Genomic DNA, 20,618 nt, shown 5'->3' on the forward strand with positions numbered 1-20,618 from the left:
CGCCGCCCTGCGCCGCCGCCGGGTTCCCCAGATCCAGCACGCCGCCGCCGCCGCCGCACAATAAATCCGGCGCGCCGCCGGCGCCGCCATCTTTTTTTTTTTTTTTTTGTTTTTTTTTTGCTGCTTCTATATGAGTTTTACCTACTATATTGTGCATAAAAAATGAATAGATTGTTTTGCCTTTCATTTTTACTCCTGTAAATATATCAATAGATGTAGAAGTTCCATAAAAACCGGAGACACAGAACAAAACAAAAAAACGGACAGAACAACAAGTCTCAAACTCAAACACCGTCTAGTTTATTTGAACAACGAACGTTGTTACATATACCCCAAAACCCTCACCACCAAAAAAGAGACACCTCCCCTTCACTAGGTCACCGAGAGCCGGACACTCAGACAGAACCCATATGATTCATGATTCAGACATATCTAAATGATTTACACCACCTTGATGACCTCGCTTGAGGGCTGACCAGCCACATGCGATAACAGGCAACTCCAGCTCCAGCACAGCCCTTACAATTCTGAGAAAACAGACACAAAAAAAACGCTTCATATCACTGTCCAATGCCAAGGACGGTGTGCTTGCTCAATTACCAGAGGTCAAAATACGCATGGTCTCCCTCAGAACTCTCCTACCATTGCTGATTGTTGGGCGAGTGTGTATTGTGCGTGAGAAAACATGATTGCGCTTTAAGACATAGACAGAGGAAGAACACCACAGAGCGCTTACTTTCAACTGATTTAATTCAAGCGCCTCAGCGTAGATACACACTGCGTCACCACACCACATCGCAACCAATCCGTGGCCCCGCCGCGGACTGCAAATAAGCTATCTCTTTTTCTGCAAAGTCAATTAAAACCACGCATGACTGCAGGTGCGAACCATTATTTGCTTCCTCCACTGTTCTCGCTAGGCACACAAATAAGACTGTTAGAGAGATAATTGAGGCGGACGCCATCATTAGTTCCGGCACGTGTTGTGCACGTGTTTTATTCTGGCACCCCTGAGGACTACCCCGAAAAGGAGGTTAGGGTTAACCTTTCTAATTTGTGCTGAGCTTTAAAAACTAAATTTACACCGAACCTCTCTGCCGTTGATATAAAGTTATGAGAGATTCCAAGGTAGTAAGGCACACACACAACATTCCTTACAACCGGTTTTTTTCCACAGGAGCCGGATTAAACGTACGTTCCTTACACCTTGAGCACAACTGTAACAATCCCATCCTGGTGTAATTGTTCAAATGGTTGTGAACGAAAATTGAGTTTGGCAGAAGGTGTTGTCGGTTTTTATCTAGAAATGCCTGACAGGAGTGGAGCAACAGCCCATTGTCACTCAAAAACTCTGAGCAATTGATTGAAATATTGAATCCGTATCATGGGAGAAGGTGCGATGTGACAACTGTAGACATCAAGGACTTACGTTACTCTATGGATAAGTCGGAGCTGTTAATAAGGGGCAGGAGGTGGTGTGATGATAATCTAGTGAAGCTGCAGTCTGCCAATGGGATTGATGTAGATAGTTTTATCAGCATTCTGGAGTTTCATTTAGAGTCCACTGCCGTAGACTTTGATGGTTCTCTTTTTATTCAAAAACAGGGTGTGTGTATCGGGTCGTGAATTGCTCCAGTGTTGTCCGAGATTTTTTTTAAAACGAGACTTATGTACACGTTGACGCGGTTGTGCGGTCCTTGTCGATTGGACCGCAAAACCCTGCCATCGCAACAGTCAAATTAAGTACTTATAGACCTACTGTTGCACACGGAAAAGGGCCTGTGCTGGATGTACGGCAAGGAATCAGCCAAGCCTCTGTTGGCAGCTGAGAGTTGTCACTTGAAAATAGTTAAGAGTGGTGTAACTGCGTCTGCGATGGATAACGCTTGTAAAGAATCCCGTATGTTTTGGGTTGGTGAGGTAGTTGAGTTGCAAAATTGATGCGTCGTTTGGAAGCGGGCCATCACAATGATGTAATTGTCAGAGTTGTGCTCAAGGTGCTGAAGGTTTAATCCGGCTCCCGTGGAAAAACCGGCTGTGAAGAATGTCGTGTGTGTGCCTTACTACCATGGAATCTCTCATAACTTTATATCAGTGGCGATTGGTGTAAATTTAGTTTTCAAAGCTCAGCACAAATTAGAAAGGTCAACCCCCTTTCTGGTGGTCTTCAGGGGTGCCAGAAAAAAACATAAGAACCCAGATGTAACTTTTCAGGCAGGAGTGGTGTAGGGACCCTCTCATTTCGTCGAAACTCGTTTCGTGGAATTAATTATCGCAGACAACATTTCATGGGCACACGTTTCACGGACACACGTTTTGGCGAATTGCACGCTGTAGGGACATCTCGTCACGCGTGTATCATATATTAGTAAGGGTTCTGATGGAGTTGCCTGTTATCGCATATATGGCTGGTCAGTCATCAAGCGGGGTCGTCTGGGTGGCAGGTTAGTGTGACGATGAATCTTTTGGATCTGCCTGAATGTCCGGCTTTCAGTGACCTACACTCTAAAAAAAGGGTGTATTCTTACACCTTTTGTCCCATATAAGACACCCCAAAACTTCAGACGTCGATCTGACGGTACTAACTTTCACGAGAGGCTTGATAGCCGTGTGGTACAACTTATTAAAATAGCTAATGTACGTTTTACTGACTACAAAAAAAAAATAATAATAATAATAATCGGGGCTGCGAAACATCAGTGTTTTCTTTCTGTGGTCTTTGATACGTACTTTAGCTATTTAATCAGTTATATCGCTCCGTTATCAAGCCCCTTGTAAAACGTGTCGCCGTCTGTGCGCTGTGCGTCAAACTAAAGTTTTGGGGTGCGTTATATGGGACAAAAGGGTGTATGGTGATACCCTTTTTTTTAAAGAGTTCTTTTTTGGTTGTGAGGGCCTTGACGTATATATAAGAGCGTTCATTCCTTATTCAAATAAACTGTTTATTTTTTTATTTATTTATCAAAGTACCCTCAGGGCCCGAAGGCATTACAGAGGGGGAGAGCACATACATGAAACAAAGATGTTCGTATACGCGACGCGAAGTCTTACGAAATTTGGTTGTCGGAGAAAAAAGCGATGATTTTGGCACTGGAACGTGTAAGTCTTGATAACATCTACATAGTAGAATCCAGCTACATATATCTTAATTCTCCACATAAAGGTGGAAATTAGTAATGGTTCGCAAGGAGTCGGACTCTTTTTACTAGAGTTCTTGATGTGAAAACGGGTATAAAACCTGTGTTTGAGACTTGTTGTCTTGTGCGTTATTTTTATCGTTTCGTGTCTCCCGTTACTATGGAAGTTCTTCACCAGCTCGCCTGTGTCTTTAAAGTGTTATAACGGAATGAACGGTTTTGTAGACCGCAAAACGATTTAAATGAAATTTTTGTGAAATAATTTGATACAAAAGGGCTATATTCGCGTCCGTTTTTCAGGCTTCTTTCAAACGTATTTTATTTTGATCCACACGCCTGGCTTGTTCCTGTCACATCGAGTTTCTGGGGGTCCTTCTTTCTCGTTTCCACGCCGGGATCCAGCATCGGGGGTCGAAGTCGAGCCCCCATCCGGTCGAGTCGGGGAGGCTCTCCTTACCGGTCTTTGCCGCCAAAGTATTTGCTTACACTCCCGAGCTCAAAATCCTTGCACCCTCGCAGATTTTGTAGATGTTGTCATGATCCTCTGTTATGCGTCTAGCCATCGTGGAGGGCAGCGTCGGCGTGATGCGCTTGTAATCGGAAGATCTGCTGCGGAGCAAGGCGAGTTGGTTGAAATCGACGTCAATCGCTGCAGGTTGTTCGTGAAACAAAAAAAAAAAAAAAAAAAAAAAAAAAAAAAGAGCTATTGTGCGGCAGTTTGACGGCAATCCGGTGTGCCTTGTGGGGCAAACCCGGAAATGGTGTAGGTTTGATTGTTCACGTTGGTGATGAATTAAGTGTCCATGGAAAAGCAGGCCAAGTTTCGAGGAAGGAACGCCGTTCGTGTACCATACCCTGTCCCTGACCCTGTATGGAGCATGGTCGATATTTTGCATCGTAGGAACGCTTCATGCTGTGAAGGTAAGCGAGGTTCGCGTTTGCAGCGTCGCAGTTCGCGCGGGACGTCGCCGACCTCGTCGGGAAGCGGGGAAAATTCCATTGCTCGACGTGGGACAAAGTTGAACAGGAGTTCGAACGGTGATGTCTGGAGTCCGGCGTACGGCTGCTGGTTCACTTGAAAGCTGGTTGCCTGGAGATAATCGCTCCAATGGCCGATGTCGCCGTTGACGTTCTTTCGCGCAGACATGGAAGGATTTTTCCGTTGACGCGTTCGACAAAGCCGTTAGCTTCGGGGACGTAAAGTACTGTTAGGGATGCTCTGAATGTGCCTGTCGGCGAAGTACCGCGAAGCCGAACGAGAGGTTAGGACCCTGTCGTTGTCGGTGATGACGGCTTGCGGCGTATCAAATGAGAGTACGAGTTCTATAAATCGAAGGACGTGCTCGGTCGACTTGTTAGGCACGGGGCGTGCGACAAGCGCGTGGTGGGGTGGAACGCGGTGATAAAATACCTGTTGTCGTCGGTCCTCATCTTGCGGAATATCTTGCGCCGCGGCTGCCAGCCGGTGACATATTCTCTTACAAACGAGAATAAACAAGACGCCGAAGTACTTGATTCCTCTAACAAACGCACTCTTCACAAAAAAAAAAAAAAAAAGTGTGTTTTTTTTTATGGTTATTTGCATCTTGTTTTGCAAATTCAAACGACTCCTTTCTGTCTCCTCCTCACTCTCTAATTTACACCCCCCTCCTGCCCTCCCTCTTCCGCGCCACGCCGCCGCCGGTCCGTTGATCCCCGCGCCGTCAACACGCCGCCGCCGGAGGTACAAACACCGGCGCGCCGCCGCCGGCGATTTCTGACCGGCGCACAGGTCTAGTGACAGAGAAAGTAGTGGTTATTTCGAATTTGGCAGCATCTTGCGCCACCTAGCCTCAATTTTTTACTATTGCTTTTACAGTGCCTGCGACGCTTCTTCGGCTTCTTCGGGAGCGACCGCCCTGATCCAAAAGAGTCCTGGTGCAGCGGAATACTCAATACTATAAATTTGCAGTTCCCTAAACATTTTCCAGCAATTTTCTACCTTTGGGATTGGAATGCATTTTTGTACTAATTCATTTTCCCAACCAACCACCCCATCTTCGTCGTGAATTCGGCATTGGCAGTAGCTGCCTTCCTTTGTCATCACTGCACTCATCGAACCGGTTCGAATGCGAGAGCCAAACGCCAGACCCGACGTTCCGCGTTCTAACCCGGCCGTTCGACGAGTGCACTGGAGATAAAGGCTGTATTTGTCTCGTTCGAATGAAGTCAAACGCCGGACTCTTGCGTTCCGCGTTAAATTGTGGTGCGATTTTGTCAGTCAGTCAGAGTTTTGAGAGTAAGCAAATCAAAGGAAGTGTTTCTGAGCCGAAGGTTCAGTACGTCACCTTTGTGCGATTTTGTTTCTGAAATATTCAATTCATAAGAAACATTCCAGGTCTAGTCGTGCAGGGGACGGTGGCGCTATCTGGCGCCGAAACTATGCCGAAACGTACACAGTAGTTCAGGGCTGCCAACCTCCACCTCCCAAGCGGGCGCACCGCGATTTATTCAGCCGAGGTCGGGACGCGCTGGGGACGCGCTACTTGAAGTCGCCGGTGCGACATGGCTATATCAAAATATTAATTGGGCCGTAAAACTCTGTAAACTAGAATTTTATGCAAACAAAGTGTGCTCCTGTCATTTTGCACTGATCTCCAATAAAATTTCCTAAAAAGAGCTTTTAGAGCGCAGTTCTTAGGTGGCGGAGGCGCCCGTTTCCGGCTTGAGCGGCGACGCCGTCGGCGTAACCGCGCGTTGCATTATGGGACGTCTCTTATAACGTCACATGTGACATCACGAGGGCAAAATTTTCCCGCTAAATTGGGGGGGAAATTTTTTTGCTAAATTTAGCGGGAATATTTCACCCTCGTGACGTCACGTGTGATGTCACATGACGCCAGTTTTTCCAATAAATTTAGCGGGATATTTTTTCCGCGGAAAAATATTTTCGCTGAATAGACCATATGCGAACCTGCTTGGTGGTCTGGCAACACTGTGCACACGGCCATCTTGACAGCGTCAAGTTCTTGAGTTTCGGTTTCCCAGCATTTCCAGAACATGGACTCTCTGCCACTAAGTGTGATACGGAAACTTTATTGTTTTCATACTTCCGATCACCCAATGTGAACAAAGGACTAGGTCATCATGCCTTTCATCTCTGAGGGCACTTTTAATACTTTTTTTTTTTTTTATGCGAACACGCATGAAGTCGGGCTGTTTAGCGGTAGACTGCCCCACACCAATACATGCGACTCAAAGATAGTTTTATTTTTTAAGTTTTGTGTTCTTTTAAAGGAAACTGTGCCGTGGGCAATATTTTTCAGTCGTTGCAAAGAGCTCAAATTGGTTTCAGATAGCATTGACCTCAAGCACAGTTGACGGGAAGGTATTTATACTGGCACAGGTTTTTATTTGTACATGACATATTTGAGCCCAACTATACTCAGAAAACAATTCGCAGCTCGAAATTCGTTTTCTTTCCGCCCGAAAACCGCCGATTGAGAACTGGCCGGTTTGAGTTAGAGCACTATATAGCTCCTACGGAGCAGAGTAGCGCAATCCTTTGAACCCCGTGTTTTGCCGACAACATGGCCGACAGAGCGGCTCGGCGCGAGTCACGTGGTACTCAGGGTTCCAGAATACATGGAGACCGACACAACACGGCTGATTAAAAAACGAACGGCGAGTTCACACTTTTCAGAACTAGTCTGTCGTGAAGTTAGTGAAGCACTAAACACTTTATCAAAGTCTTAATAATATCGGATGCGTGTGTAAATTTTGAGAAGGCAATTTCCAAGGCAATGGCGTTTGAAGCAGACGATTTTTGCTCGCAGCGGAGACGGGCTTTTCGGGTTGGCCGGAGCGGGTCACGTGAATGGTGTGACGTCGCCGTGTCGTCTGCTGCATGATGCCGCTGAGGCAATTTTTTTAAAAAAAAGTTTAGTCCTTGCGTGGTACAAAACTTAGCGCAAACTATTCTAAAATGTTTTATTATTATGTCAAAAACAATTGCCATTCCGTACAGCCCCACAATACTGAAGAAACAACGATTTTCTCACGTTCTCCATGCATTTCTGACCGCAGTTGGAAACTCCGCGGGCGTTAGCCGCTAGTCGCCGAGAGACGGCGTTCTAGATTGCGCTACTCCAGAGCCGTATACGGCTCTGCGCTACTCTGCTCCGAAGGAGCTATACACGTTTGCAAGTCCGGTCTCGGGGCGCCGCCATCTTCCTCAGTGGGGTGCGCTCTCGGGAGCGGCCATAATCCGATTACGACGCCTTAGCAAGGCTTCGTAATCGGATTATGACTGGTCCAAGCGCACCCCAGACAGGCAAGATGGCAGCGCCCTGAAGCCGGACTTGCAAACGTGTATATAGTGCTCTAGTTTGAGTCATGCTCACTCTCTTCTCCGTGGTCACGAGCCGTTTTCTATGGTTTAGACACAACCACCAAATATAAGAATAGAAAAGAAATATGACACTCATTTTTTTGTGGCTCCTAAAAAGCTGCAAATACGTTGATAGGAGAAAAAAAAAAAAAAGCTGCACAGCCGCGTGACTTCCACCAACCCTCTCCTCCTCTATATTTCTTCTTCCTCCCCACTTCGGTTTCGGATTCGAGCAGTTGCGTTTTTTTTTACTTTATTAAAAATATATGCGACGCTGTAGCAAAATATTGACTGGGTAGTCTTCTGACTCCATAATAAATCGACTGGCAAAAAATAAAAATAAATAATTTTGAGGGATGCCAGTGCCTCTTTTAATGAAAATTTGTTCAACCCTGGCAGAATAACTGCATTGACTTTCTCAAAAAATACCCCCAAAACTTCTTTGCACTAAACAAAATGTTTACCTCGGCTGCGACAAAAAAAAAAGTAAAAGGAGATTGTGAAATGGAGTTGGCACCGCTCGTGTTGCTTCACTCGACGTCCGCAACGTAAGTTTTCGCCGCCGCCGACATCGGAGTTTTGTCAAAGTGGCGTTCGACAAAAAAGACAGGAAACTACCGTCTCCGTGAGTGTTGAGCATTTTAGAAATAAATAGCGCGAAGGTCAAGTACTCACTGACGGAACAAGTGCTAAGAATTTTGCTCGGGAGGTTGAAATGGCGGTTAAATCAATGTAATAAGAAACTGGGTCTGGATAGGATACACACGGAAAGGAAGAAACTTTACTAAAATATTAAGGTGGGCTAGTTGCATATGCATTTTAGAAAACTGTCTGTTGAGTAAACAGACACGTCGTCCGCGTCTGTTGTGTTTTATATTCTACATGACCGATATTTAAATATTCAAATATATTATATCAACAAACTCTCCTGTCTAGTTTTAGAGACGTTTTACAAACCTCGTTTACCGACGCCAGATCAAGTATATAAAAATCGCCGCAAAGCAATGAAATTGTTTTCTGGCTTTCCAAAGTATTCTTTTTTTTTAATATATGACATTAAAATTAGGGATCTCTGGTGCTTTACAGTAAACTAATCCGTCACTTTTCAGCGAAAGTAATTGGTAACGGCTATTCGTTACATTTGAGGTTTGGTAATTCGTAATTGTAATCCATTACATTTTTCAAGTAAAGGACACCAGTCTGGTGGACAGTGTATATACGGCGCTGTAAAGGTGCGTCGATCCGACTCCAATGAAGTTTGAGCCTCGCCCATGCAGAACCGAAGCTTCGACGCTGCGCCAGGGACGGCGCCAAAGGGAGGCGAGGGGTGGCGGGCGCCTCCCCTAAAATTTGTCCTGCCACCCCAAAAATATGCCAGCCTTTACACCCCCCCCCCCCCCCCCCCCCCCTCGCACTAATTTTCGCGCGCAGACCCACATACGCTACATGGCTCGTCATTTTCCTAATTTCCTCGTCCCATAGAAAAGGCATTGGCTTGAAGGATAGCCACCCTAAAGAGGTCTCATACCGGACGTTTCGAGCTTTTTCGTGCCGTCCGCTTTATTTCCTTCTACTTTCAGGAAGTATTTTCAAAATACTTCCTGAAAGTAGCTTCACCCAAATGATTACTCGGAGAGATTTGAAATCTCATCTGCACTTCACCGTCGCTTCGTACCTGCCAGACAAATCTCCCAAAGTCCTGACACGCTCGGGCCGACTGGCGGGTTCCCAAGGGGCGGCTTTGATGTGTCTAGGTCATCCTGCTTATTTCAAGTCTCTATGGGGTCCTTGAAGCAACTTTGGTGAGCCTGGCGGTTCGAGAACTGCCATGCTCCCATCATTAGTGACCCTGGGGCAGGCACGGAGTCCCTTCGAGGGACTATCCCTAGAGGTTGGAGGAAAGCTGAAAGTGTTTCTGTTCTGTTTGTTTTTTTTTGTTTTTTTTTGGGGGGGGGGGAGGGAGGGAGAGAAAGAGAGAGAGGGGAGAGAGGGAGGTAGGGAGGGAGGGAGGAAAACAGTGGAAGTGCTGCATTTTGACAGAGGGCTATCGAAACTGGAAGAAAGCTCTTCAGAAGGAAGGCGGACTACGACGCCACTCCAACAGTGCGGCACGCAAGATGTCCCAAACATATCGGCTTCCTTCAAGGAGATGAAGAAAAGTGGCGCGGCTAAATCAGTCGCCGTGTACCTTTGCCAGGCGTATTCAGCAAAGAAGGGAGAATCGCCACTACATGTACATGATCGCTGACGTGCTCCGGTTTCAGGGGACTGCCTAAAGAGCAGATGATGAGTCACGACAAGCGTGAGCGTGCTTATTTAGTATTGCGGAATGTAAACATGCCTGAATATTTTGCAGGTGAAATGCTACATTAACCAGAGTTGTACATAGGTTGTAAAATTATGAAATAAACTGAGCTGATTTCTATTAAAAACTCCCGAAGTGCCAAGTCATCGTCCCTGGATGTTTGTTCTTTAAGTCGGATCGAAAGCTCATGCCTCCCCAAAAATGCCGTGCGCCTCCCTACTGCCCCCTCACTAAGAGAAGTCTGGCGCCGTCCCTGCGCTGCGCCGGTGGTGGGCTAAACATTCCGTCACTGTTCGCATTTCATATTCGAACCTGCGGCAGCACATGCTCTATCGTCGCTGATCCAATCATCAACAGAAAAGATCTAGGCGCTTTTGACGGTGCTCGATTGCTCCTATTATTCGTAGACCGCGTTTCCCCCTCCGCTAAGCCCTCCGCAACGAATGAAGCCGCTACTGCACCCGCGCCGCGCGTCCGTGGCCTTGACTGTAGAGCTCCGGGCAAAAGCGAGCTACGAAAATTTACCTCATAGCGTCGGCTGCGTCTGGACCGAAATATATATGGCGAGTTTCAAAGTGCGTCGTGCGTCTTTCGCGCATCGGAACGCAAGGAAGAGCGTGCCAATCAAAGGGAAACATAGACAATAGGGAGTTTTCGTAGATCGTTTTCGCCGTCCCGCAAGGCCCTCCGCAACCCGCTACGATAGCGGGAACTCCACAGTCAAGGCTATCGGCGCGCAGGGGCAGTAGCAACTTTTTCGTTGCGGAACGCCTAGCGGAGGGGGCAGCGCGGTCTACGAAAACTCCCTAATGCGCCGGGAACGCGCGATGCCGAGGCAGCCAAGCGCACGCCGTCATTGGCTGAGGTCGGGAGGAAACAGAAGCACACGGGCGCGCGTTTAGGAGGTAAACAAGCTTAATTTTACTTTCAGAATATCAGACTTTCAATTTTGGCGGCGTTTGGTTTAAAGACGCGGCAGTATACAAGCTTCCACCGTGTACTCACACCATAGAAATTGTCGCTGGCAAATGATAATCCTGGTGGTGACGTCACGGATAGAAATCATCAGAGGGACCTCAAATAAGCATCTGGTCGACCACCAACTTTGAGAAATTTGAGAGCCGACAGTGGGAGTATATCTCACGGGGCCAGCAACCGTTTATTGATGCCCCTTCAGTCTCCCATTGAACATACGGAGCCGGCTAGTTTGAAGCGCAACGTGATGGCCTCAGTCGGTATTATGCGGGCGAGTGTCCAAGTTCCCTGTCTATGTGGGACCGGAAGATCGGGTAGACGACGCACCAGAGCGCATCGAGGTCCAGGTTGGAGTCCAGGTACACCGCCGCAGCGAGGGCCTCGAACAGATCGGCCAGAGGCTTCGGAGGCATCTGCGCCACTATGGCCGTGTAGTCCTGCGTACACAGAATTTTACATCTCATCCGCAACTTATCGAGGGTTTAGTTCGTGGTTCCAGCGTGGAAACGAAAGGCGTCGACACTGCTTTTCGGGGAAACTCGTTTTGTGGGCACATGGTCCTGCAACGTTAAATCAACAGCTTATTTTTAAATGCGTCAGCATGTATTGCCCTGGTGAATGCAGCCGTTTTTTGCTTGGACGGTCGTGGTTGGACTGGACTAGAGTCCGTGTATAAGCTCGATCCAGAGTTGCGCGTTCATCAGAGACTGTGATGAACGCTACTGTGATTCACAGTAGCGAATTACTCCGCTTTCCTGCACGGCCCGGAATTCTTTGCTCGCCACGTGACTGCGCGCGCCGCGCACTCCTTTTCCTCTTGTTGGAAAACAGGAAAGGAGGAGGCAAAAGAAGGGGAACATTTTGGGAACATACTCCGAAGCGCGTACAACGTCGTCGAAACGGCCGTAACGGTGGCTTTCCTGCACGGCACTAGGATTCTTTGCTCCTCCCTTGTTCGATCTCGTCGAATAGCGGCGCGGCGACACGTGGAAAACAGACGCGCAACTCTGGCTCATCAAGTATAACCACGGCAAGCAAGAAAGAGCACTGACCCTGTCTCCGACGCTCTGTGCGTATCTGACCACTTCGTCGTTGAGACTGCCAGAGGCCGACCGCAGGAACTTGTGCATGCCGTGGCGCACGGCCAGGTAAGCGAAGAACCGGTTGCACTCGAGCTTCTGCCTCGTCTCCGTCAAGTTCCTGTTGGTCAGCGGGTCCAGGCAGCCATACAGATGCGTCGAGATGAGCAGTTTGAGCAGCGCGTCACCCAGGAAGTCCATGGGTCGCATGCTGCCGGAGGTCACGCGCAGTTCCTTCGGGAATGAGTCGTGTGTGAACGCGTCCAGAAGCAGGCCCTACGGTGAGAATCGTCCTCAGGAGGCAGTCGGTCAGGAGCCAGTCTCCGGTTTTCAGAATTAAACAACATTCGGAAAACAAAACCAATGTACAGTCCTGTTATGAGATGAAAGCGCTTCACCGCCACCTCCTCCTCATCATCATCATTTATCAAACATTGCGGAGTAAGGAGTTGCGAAACATCGTTCTGCAGGGTGGCTATTCTTAAGCTTTACAGATGTTAAAAAAAAGCAAAAAAAAAAAGAAAAAAAAACGTTAAAGCTACACGAATGCGGTTTGTTATATGGCCAGGGGGACATAATATAAGGGGGTAATCGTCACAATAACTAGACTAATAAAATTAATTAAAATAAAGCATATGGTTCCAATTGAAAACTTGCTGAGCGTCATCGAAAACTACAAAATCAATTTAGAAAGACTTGGAGCACACCCGAGCGGGTTTTCCGTCTCGTATTAATGCGACAGCCTTCTATAGCTGCCTCTGGAACTTTGAGGTCGTCCTCGACCTCAAAGTTCCAGACGTTTTAGACGTCGTGTGAGCCTCATGACGAATGCTATCGCAATTCATAGACAACAAACAATAGAGGTTTCTGCAGCTAATCTTGTTTTCTCACTGGTAACAATTGTTCCCGCTGCACAAGCGGTCCACTGTGCTTCCCATGTGCTCCAAGTTGCTCTAAACTTGGTTGATTTAGTTGATTTCGACGACGCTCAGCAAGTTTGCATTTGGAACCTATGTTTATTTTCAATAATTAGAAAGTTAATTAACGTACCTTTATTAATTAGCCGATTTATTTTGACGATTAGTCCCCTATATTACGTCACCCTGGCCATATACTCAATTGCACAAACCGCATTCGTGTAGCTTTCGCGATATTTTTTTTGAATAAATTCGTGAAGACTAAAAAAACATCCTCATAAATGCGGGACACCATTATATAGAACATTAACATAAATAATGTCTTAGAGGGCACTTGAAATAAAAGAACGGATTCCCTCCCTGTAACGCTATCGATCGTGTTGAACGTATAGGACGTCTAAAGTTATAATTAACTTAATCAGAACGTTAATTATTGCATTATAGGTAATTAGTACGCCAGTCATCGCTTTGCGGTCATACCCTAATGTCTGTCACAGTTGATGACGTTTTTCCGAAATAATAATTTCTTTATTTTAAATGTCCTTTTCTTAAAATTTATTTCTTTAGGTAGGAAAAAAGCTACCAATCCAGCCAGTCAATCAATCAATCATTTCATGCATTATTGTGCCCCCAAAGAGCTGGCAGGCCTTAGGCATGTACATGAAGTGAAAGCAAAAATATGTCAGAATTATTATTAGTTGTATGCGGGTCAGATTGAAAGTTACAAAGGAAGAAAAGCAGGCTTGTTTTGTCGGAGGGAGTGGGGGGGGGGGGGGGGGGGGGGCATAAACGGAGGTTCTTCTCCGCGAGAATTAATAGCAGCGTTAAGCACCTTATACAAAAAGAAAAAGTGTTTACTTTCGCATTATTTGTTCAATCCAGACCTTCAGTCATCTTAGAGGTTTCAGAGAAATTATGGAGCGTACCAGCAACCTACTGTCGTTACCAAAAAGTGTAATTTCACTCACATGCTGGCATTGAAAAGATGCAGAGGAGCTCTGCCCACCCAGGGCGAGCATCCTGCCCTCGACGATACTTCGGTGCCTCGTGAGCAGCCACAGCCGAAGCACGACGGAAGGCAACGAGCGCGTGCTCGAGCTTCTAGTGCGTTCTTAACCAGTCACCCCTCGTGGTTACGCGTGCGGGTACATGCGCCCATAGCCTCCTGCATACTCACAAAGTCTGGCAGTTCGACGACGTCGGAGCCATAGAGCGCCCGGTAGCAGATTTGGAGCGCGAGGATCTGGTAGCAGAGAACATATCACATATCAAAGAGCCATTTCTCGAGGAACCTGAACGTGAGCGCACAGCTTTTGAAGCGGCGAGGACCCGAAACACACTTGTTCGCTCGAGAGAAGCGTGTTTTGGCGTCTTGCCGCAGCGTGGCGCCGGTCATGTGGCTCTCCTCTCATCCGTTGTATTTCGGCGGCCGCTTCTCGTGGCGATCTGCCAGGCTTTGTCAATATGTAGGAGGCTATGATGCGGCGTATGAAAGGAACTTCATAAAGCCTGCAATTGCGCGCGCTTGTTCTCACGAGCAGAGATATATGTAGCCTTAGGTAGTAACGCGTTACTAGTAACGCGTTACTAAAACTTTGTTACTTTTTTGGTAACTTGTAACTGTAACGAGTTACTTTTTAAAAATGTAACTTGTAACTGTAGTTCTATTACTTTTTTCTGAGGTAACGATGAAAGTAACGACGTTACTTTTGTCGTTACTTTCCAGTGTTTTATGAATAATATATCACTGAACGAGGGTGCAATTTAGCCATTCCTTGCACTTTCCAAATCGTCTATTCCGACATTTCGAGTGTCAAGTTGCCCTTGCACAAAGTTGTGAATACGTTCTTTCTCGTGAGTCACGACCCGAATATAGCCACGTGTAGATTTTATGAAAAAATATCTAGTTATCTTTACGCACGCACTTGTACTTTGTGACTGAACACTTACATCTTAGTGTCTTGAAGCACTACCGATGTTGTGTTTTTTCTTTTTTCTGCACAAACGCATTTTAATCGGGTGAATCAACCGTGAAACAACAATACACGGGAAGGACACTGTGCATGTCTCGTATTTTGATTAGCGCCACTACTCCGCACTGCGCATGTTTCGTATTTTGATTTGCGCCACTACTCTGGCGTGGAATCTTTCAAACACTAACTTCGAGAAGCAACTGCTGCTAAGTTACAATGTGAAGTAAAAAGCGTACTTTTTAATTTTATGCAATAAAACGTTGTGAGGGGCGTTTTCTAATTTTTTCTAATTTTTTTTTGTGTTATAGAAAAGTAACTGAAAAGTAACGTCGTTACTTTTTAAAAGTAACTGTAACTGTAACGAGTTACTCTTTTGTTGCGGTAACTGTAACGGTAACTTCGCTACTTTTTTCTAAAAGTAACTTAACTGTAACGAATTACTTTTTAAAAGTAACGTAACCATGACTGGATATACGGCGACGGCCATATGCCCCCGTTGCTGCTGAGCGCGTGCTGCCAGCGAACCGGCCGTAACGACTCCAGCGCGCGCACTCGACATCGTCAAAGTCATCCTTCTTGCGTAAGCCGGTCGTGGACAAGCGTGAGCTCCATGTGCTGTGAATAGTTCGCTCTGTTGGCTAATCAGGCTTTTTTTTTTTTTTTTTTTCAGCCTGAGGTTTTAAGAACAACAAATTCACACAGGATGTGTAACGTATATTAGCAACGCGTGACGCTTCTCGAACACGCGAGCATCAATGAAGTACGACTGCATGCAACCCCCTTCACAGTCCGTGGGACGCTGGGAATGCCCACGTTTGTGATTCGCAGAACTGAACTGAACTTTGCCCTGAGCCTTTGTATTGTCTAAACAAGATATCGTCTCATTGTCTCATCGGCAGAATGACCAGATGCACGCCACGTAACGGACGTGACCGCCTAATCTTGTAATCGAATGTTAATCCATTTTCACAAATCAACGTCGCATTACGGAATTTCGCAGTGTCTAGCGTAACGTACGACGGAACCAGAAATAAAAATTAAAGTTACGTCCGACGTAACTTTACCCCAAGGTTTCGAGTTACGTCCAACGTAACTAGGGTGACCACCTTCCTGCTAGCGAAATGCAAGACACGCTGACCCGCGGAGAGAGAGAGAGAGGGGGGGGGGGGGGGGAGGGGGTTGTAGTTGTAAGAGAAGAACGCTATTATATTTCGACTGTGGCAACTGCAAAAAAAAAAGAACTTAGTGCTCAGTCGAGCTGGTGGAAGTTTACCATGATGCTTTTTAACCCGAGACGGGCAGAAGGAGGAACAGTTTCGCCCCTCCATCCGCCACAGTTTCAGGTTAAAAAGCAGTGTTGGGAGGTACTTTAAGTACATTGTACTTAAAGTATTACTTCAAGTAGGTTTAGGAGACTTATACTTTCCTTGAAGTACATTCTCTGAGTATGTACTTGTACTTCAAGTATTTCTTTCTGGTACTTTCCGAGGAAAGTACAATTCCCGACTTCAAAGTACATTCCCCAATTTTGTTTTGTTAAATTTGTATCACGAAATGATGCTTTGTCAACTCAGAAGAAAAAGTGGGAGGGATATTCTAATCTCGCCAAAACGTGAGCCGACGATGCATCGCTCCGTTTGTTCTGGGGGCGGCTTTCCCGTGGCTTTTTAAACTCTCTCTACTTCTCGGTCGGTCGGCGCAAGCGAGGAGGATTAAAATATCAGGAGAGCAAAATTAATCATAATGTAGCACCTGAGACTGTGGTGCTGAAAAATTGAATTTTCAAGTCGAAGTAAAAGACAACAGAGGAGAACGTCACAATGTTTTGAGGCATTCTCTTTTGTCTCTTACCTTCTATTTAAAAATTCCTTATTTTCGCGCCCCAATCTCAGGTGTCACATTATGATTAATTATCACCAGCGCCCTTGCACACTCACTGCTTTTTGCATTAAGGAAAGACACTCCTCTATCAGAGTATTGCTTGCGGAAGCCTATGGGGCTGACGTCATGCTCTCTCCTACTACATTTAGCGCCCTTGAGTGCAACAATCCAGTGCAAGGGGCGCCAATTCAGAAGAGGGACCTCTGAATTTGGCTCCATTCCTGAAAATATATCCTCTGCGGCCACTTGACTTCATCAAATATTGGACTTTGTTTTTGAAAATAGGCCATTCACCCCTGGTTACCCCTGGGCCCTGGGCAATGTATACCAGTTTAAAAAATTACTGTATAGGGGAATGAAAGGGCATCATAAAAGATTGTGTTAAAATACTTGTACTTTACTTTCAAAGTACATTGAATTTATAGTACTTTACTTCAAGTACGTTGCACCCGTTGTATTGAATACTTTACCTAAAGTACATCACGTCTCATTTACTCTGCATTTTACTTGAAGTACCTTTTAGATGTACTTTACCCAACACTGAAAAAGCATCATGCAAAAATAACTATTCGAGGAAATTTATTAGCAAACGCCACGAAATGTGCTCTGCTAACACATTCAATATCAGGTCTTGTCCAAAAGCATACTTTACAGAGCTGTACAATATGCTTTTGGACAAGACATCATATTTCTTAATTGCCGCAATACAATTTGCAGCTCTTCAAATTGTTTTTGCGGGCAATCAAGCTCAAATATTTTTCTCTCCCAGTGATATATTTTAAGTTTTAATGCTACGTATATATGTTAATAAATATATCTAAGTTGAAAACATAAAATCCACTGCAAGCAGAGCTTAAAGGGATACTACAACGAAATTTCGGCGCTCATTTTTTGGTCTATATGTGTTCAAAGGAGCAGCATCACATCGAACATACCAATATCTTGTTAAAAAAGTCTCGAAAAGGAATTTTAAAACGAAATTAAACGATTAGCAAAGAGCACCTGGTGGATGTCGCTAACGCCTCGCTTGTAATGCCCCGTCTAGGAACCTTGACAGCTAGTGACGGAGGTTGTCTCGCCTCCGGCCACGACGAGAGAATGGGGGCAGGAGGAACTCCCCTCTTCCCTGAATGCCTTTTGTGTGTCGCAGAAGTCGCTATTGTCCCCCTACAAGATTACAGAAGATTAACCCGTCACTCAAAATTCGTAGCAAAAGCAGCCGCTTTAGTGGCTGGAACGACTAGGCCCATCCTCGCGCCGTCAGCCTCGCCGTAGCTTTGCTCGTCCCCTGAGACGACCTACGTCACGATTGCGTTGGATGTCACGTGGTCTCCGCTGGGCCTTCTCCGAGCGCTTGCCAGAATGGGCCGTTTATAACGAAAAATACAGCCACCAGGCTCAAATACAAACGTGCGATTGTCATTTAGGGATATTGTGGATCATATTCAACCTATTTTTGAACACGACGGGAATATTTCAAATTTCGTTGAAGTATCCCTTTAATGCATCTAAAAGGAAGGAAGAAGCAGTACATCTTTCACGGCCTTCTTGTTTCCTATCGATTCTTATTTTACCTACATGCTCCTACAGAAATTTCGAACCTTATTGTTGTTTTTTGACAGATGTAAGTTTCTTTTTGCCTTGTGTGTTCGTCTCTCCCCCCCCCCCCCCCCCCCCCCCCCCCCCCCCCCCCCCCCCCCCACAAAAAAAAAAAAATTATACAGCAACTTTTTTGCACTGACGCAGCACGATTTGAAAACAATTACAATGACTTAATTATTTATTTTTACTTTTTGCGAGCAATTTTTTCTTGCAATATTTTGTCACCAAAAGAAGAGGCACAACCGCGCATGCGCGTCAGATCTCCTGCAAGAACGGCGGTCGCAACCGCAATGCTTGGATAGAAAATGGCGTACCATCGCGATTCACTCTTTTACCAGCGACTTCGTGCCCCGTTGTTGGGCAGCAACTATGAGATGCGTAATGAATTTTACGACAGTGTGAAATGCGGGACCTTCTGAAGATTTGAAAAATTTCTTGCGGGACATGGGCCATGAGCCTCAATGCGGGACAGTCCCGCGAGTGGCGGAACGCGTGGTCACTCTATACACGTAACCCAATATGAAAATTAAGTTGCGGCTTCTACGTGCTTGCGTCTTTGCGTCTACTCGGCTGTGGAAAGCGTTCTGAGCATGTCCAAAAGCTCTTGACTATTAGGCCTTTTTTGCCCGAATGATAAGCGCTGGAAAGGTACAACCTCTTCCGGTTTTCCATGTCGTGTCAAGCGAGGTTCGAAACGTATCGATTTTTTTGTCGTTGACAATTGTAACACATGAAACTGAGGGCGACGGCGACAATCGGATGAGTGCATGCTGTTGCGTTAGTCACTGGATCCCTATATAGTTTGCGTATGACTGTTTTTCTTTTTTTGTCAAGCTTAGTGACACTATGTGAAGTCCACTTCCGAGCTTCTCTTTCAGCCTGGCGCGATCGACGTCGACATACACATCTCACTTCCAACAACAGCACCATTGAGACCCGTCGTCGACCATGTACCTGGAAGGTATACACATACCTTGTCACGGAAAGTGTAGTTGAGCCTCGCTTCAATGTCCCTGTAAGGCCTGGCCACGATCTCCAGCTCCGGCCCAGAGACCCTGTCCTCGCGCGGTACGGGCCTCGTCCAGAAGAAACGGCTCCCGACAACCCGAGGGACGACGCGGCCATCGTGGACCTCACTGGTCCCGGTGAGGACCAGCCAGGATCCGCTCCTGGTCAGTCTTGGTACCCACGGCCGGTCGGCCGGCTGCTTCGACTTCTTCGCACGCTGATGACGCTGCAGCCTGTTGGTCTGGCTCATGGCTAGATGTTGCTTGATATTGTCGTTGTTTCCAGGGGGATCGGTGACCGAGTGGTCTAGCGCGCACCACCTCGGAGCACGTGGAGCGGAAGCTTGCGCTGCAGAACCCAGGGGAGATCGACCTAGAGGTGGCGCTACGGTCGCGCTATCATCATCATCATCAAAGCGGGGATAGGAGAACGGCCGCCCCATAGGCTCTCCAAGGTCGCGCGCGAGACGCGTAGATTCTTGCGTTTATTTTGTCGCATACTGTCGGTGGGAAAACAATTCTAGCGGAAATGGATGCAGTACTGTTCGGTGCTTCAGTGAAAATCGAAATCGTGTTGTCCAGCGTGCGGCCCAAATTTATATAATCGCTTCTGTGGGGTGCGCGGTCTGCTCTAGGCAGACGTTGGAAAGCATGGATCACCACGACTGATGCCTGTCTCCGGCTGAACTGGAATATTTATGTTAAATATTTTTTCTTTTAAAATGGCTGTATCGGTCCATCAACACGGGAATTAAAAAAATAATAAATTCCAACCCAGATAACATAATACTGGTACTGTGGGCTGTGAAATCGCAGCTTCTATGTTTTTTTTTTTTTTTTTTTTTTTTTAACGTCTAGCTTTTGCAGTAATATAAATATTTAGAATGAAAATAAGTTAGCGCTGTATTGGAAATTACCATGCTATTGAGTTCCTCTGCCCTTTTACTGTGCCATAGTGTGGGTAAATTTTTTGGAGTCTGAAAAATCTACTGCGTTGCGATGAGGAGAGAGTGCCTCTTCTAGTTAAGATCTGCAACTGCACGGTTGGCAGGACAACTGAAACAAGTGGAACAAACTGTTCTAATATATCTTCCGTAACTGTAATAAACGAGTGTAACCGAGCAATGCAACAATGTTCCTATTATTAAATGCTTTTCTCGGTAGTGTGGGTTCACCCGCTTCAATTTTCTTGGTGATTTGCCGCGGATGTCAAGATGCTAATACTATAAATTCTGGCTAAATAATCGTGTATTCATACACGGTAGACTTTGCAACCCAAAACAAACGACGCGCACCACGACACAGACAGCATCGGCCGCAGTGATACTCTTTTACTGATGAGGGGCTAGCGACCTTCACGAGACTTTCCGATC

At 46.3% G+C, this 20,618-nt stretch overlaps 1 protein-coding gene across 1 annotated transcript; it reads right to left on the reverse strand.

The window, feature by feature from the left end:
- Positions 1-10,945: 10,945 nt before the first annotated feature.
- On the reverse strand, positions 10,946-19,577 carry LOC121838073 (ribonuclease 3-like protein 2). The gene is made up of 3 exons (XM_042294086.1): positions 19,212-19,577; positions 11,839-12,141; positions 10,946-11,223 (listed from the first exon to the last, which is right to left on the reverse strand). The coding sequence occupies exons 1-3, from the start codon at positions 19,494-19,496 to the stop codon at positions 11,050-11,052; spliced, it is 762 nt and encodes a 253-aa protein (XP_042150020.1). The 5' UTR covers positions 19,497-19,577; the 3' UTR covers positions 10,946-11,049.
- Between the last annotated feature and the right edge of the window lie 1,041 nt (positions 19,578-20,618).

The sequence above is a fragment of the Ixodes scapularis genome, unplaced genomic scaffold, assembly GCF_016920785.2.
Source record: "Ixodes scapularis isolate PalLabHiFi unplaced genomic scaffold, ASM1692078v2 PGA_scaffold5__190_contigs__length_132052651, whole genome shotgun sequence".
Classification (NCBI taxonomy): domain Eukaryota; kingdom Metazoa; phylum Arthropoda; class Arachnida; order Ixodida; family Ixodidae; genus Ixodes; species Ixodes scapularis.

What these genes read in the sequence shown, in the direction of transcription:
- LOC121838073 (XM_042294086.1), bottom strand. Translation starts at nt 19,496, where the DNA reads ATGAGCCAGACCAACAGGCTGCAGCGTCATCAGCGTGCGAAGAAGTCG. An exon ending in ACTACACTTTCCGTGACAAG is followed by an intron (nt 12,142 to 19,211) that starts GTATGTGTATAC and finishes TTCTCACCGTAG; the next exon opens with GGCCTGCTTCTGGACGCGTT. An exon ending in CACAGAGCGTCGGAGACAGG is followed by an intron (nt 11,224 to 11,838) that starts GTCAGTGCTCTT and finishes CTGTGTACGCAG; the next exon opens with GACTACACGGCCATAGTGGC.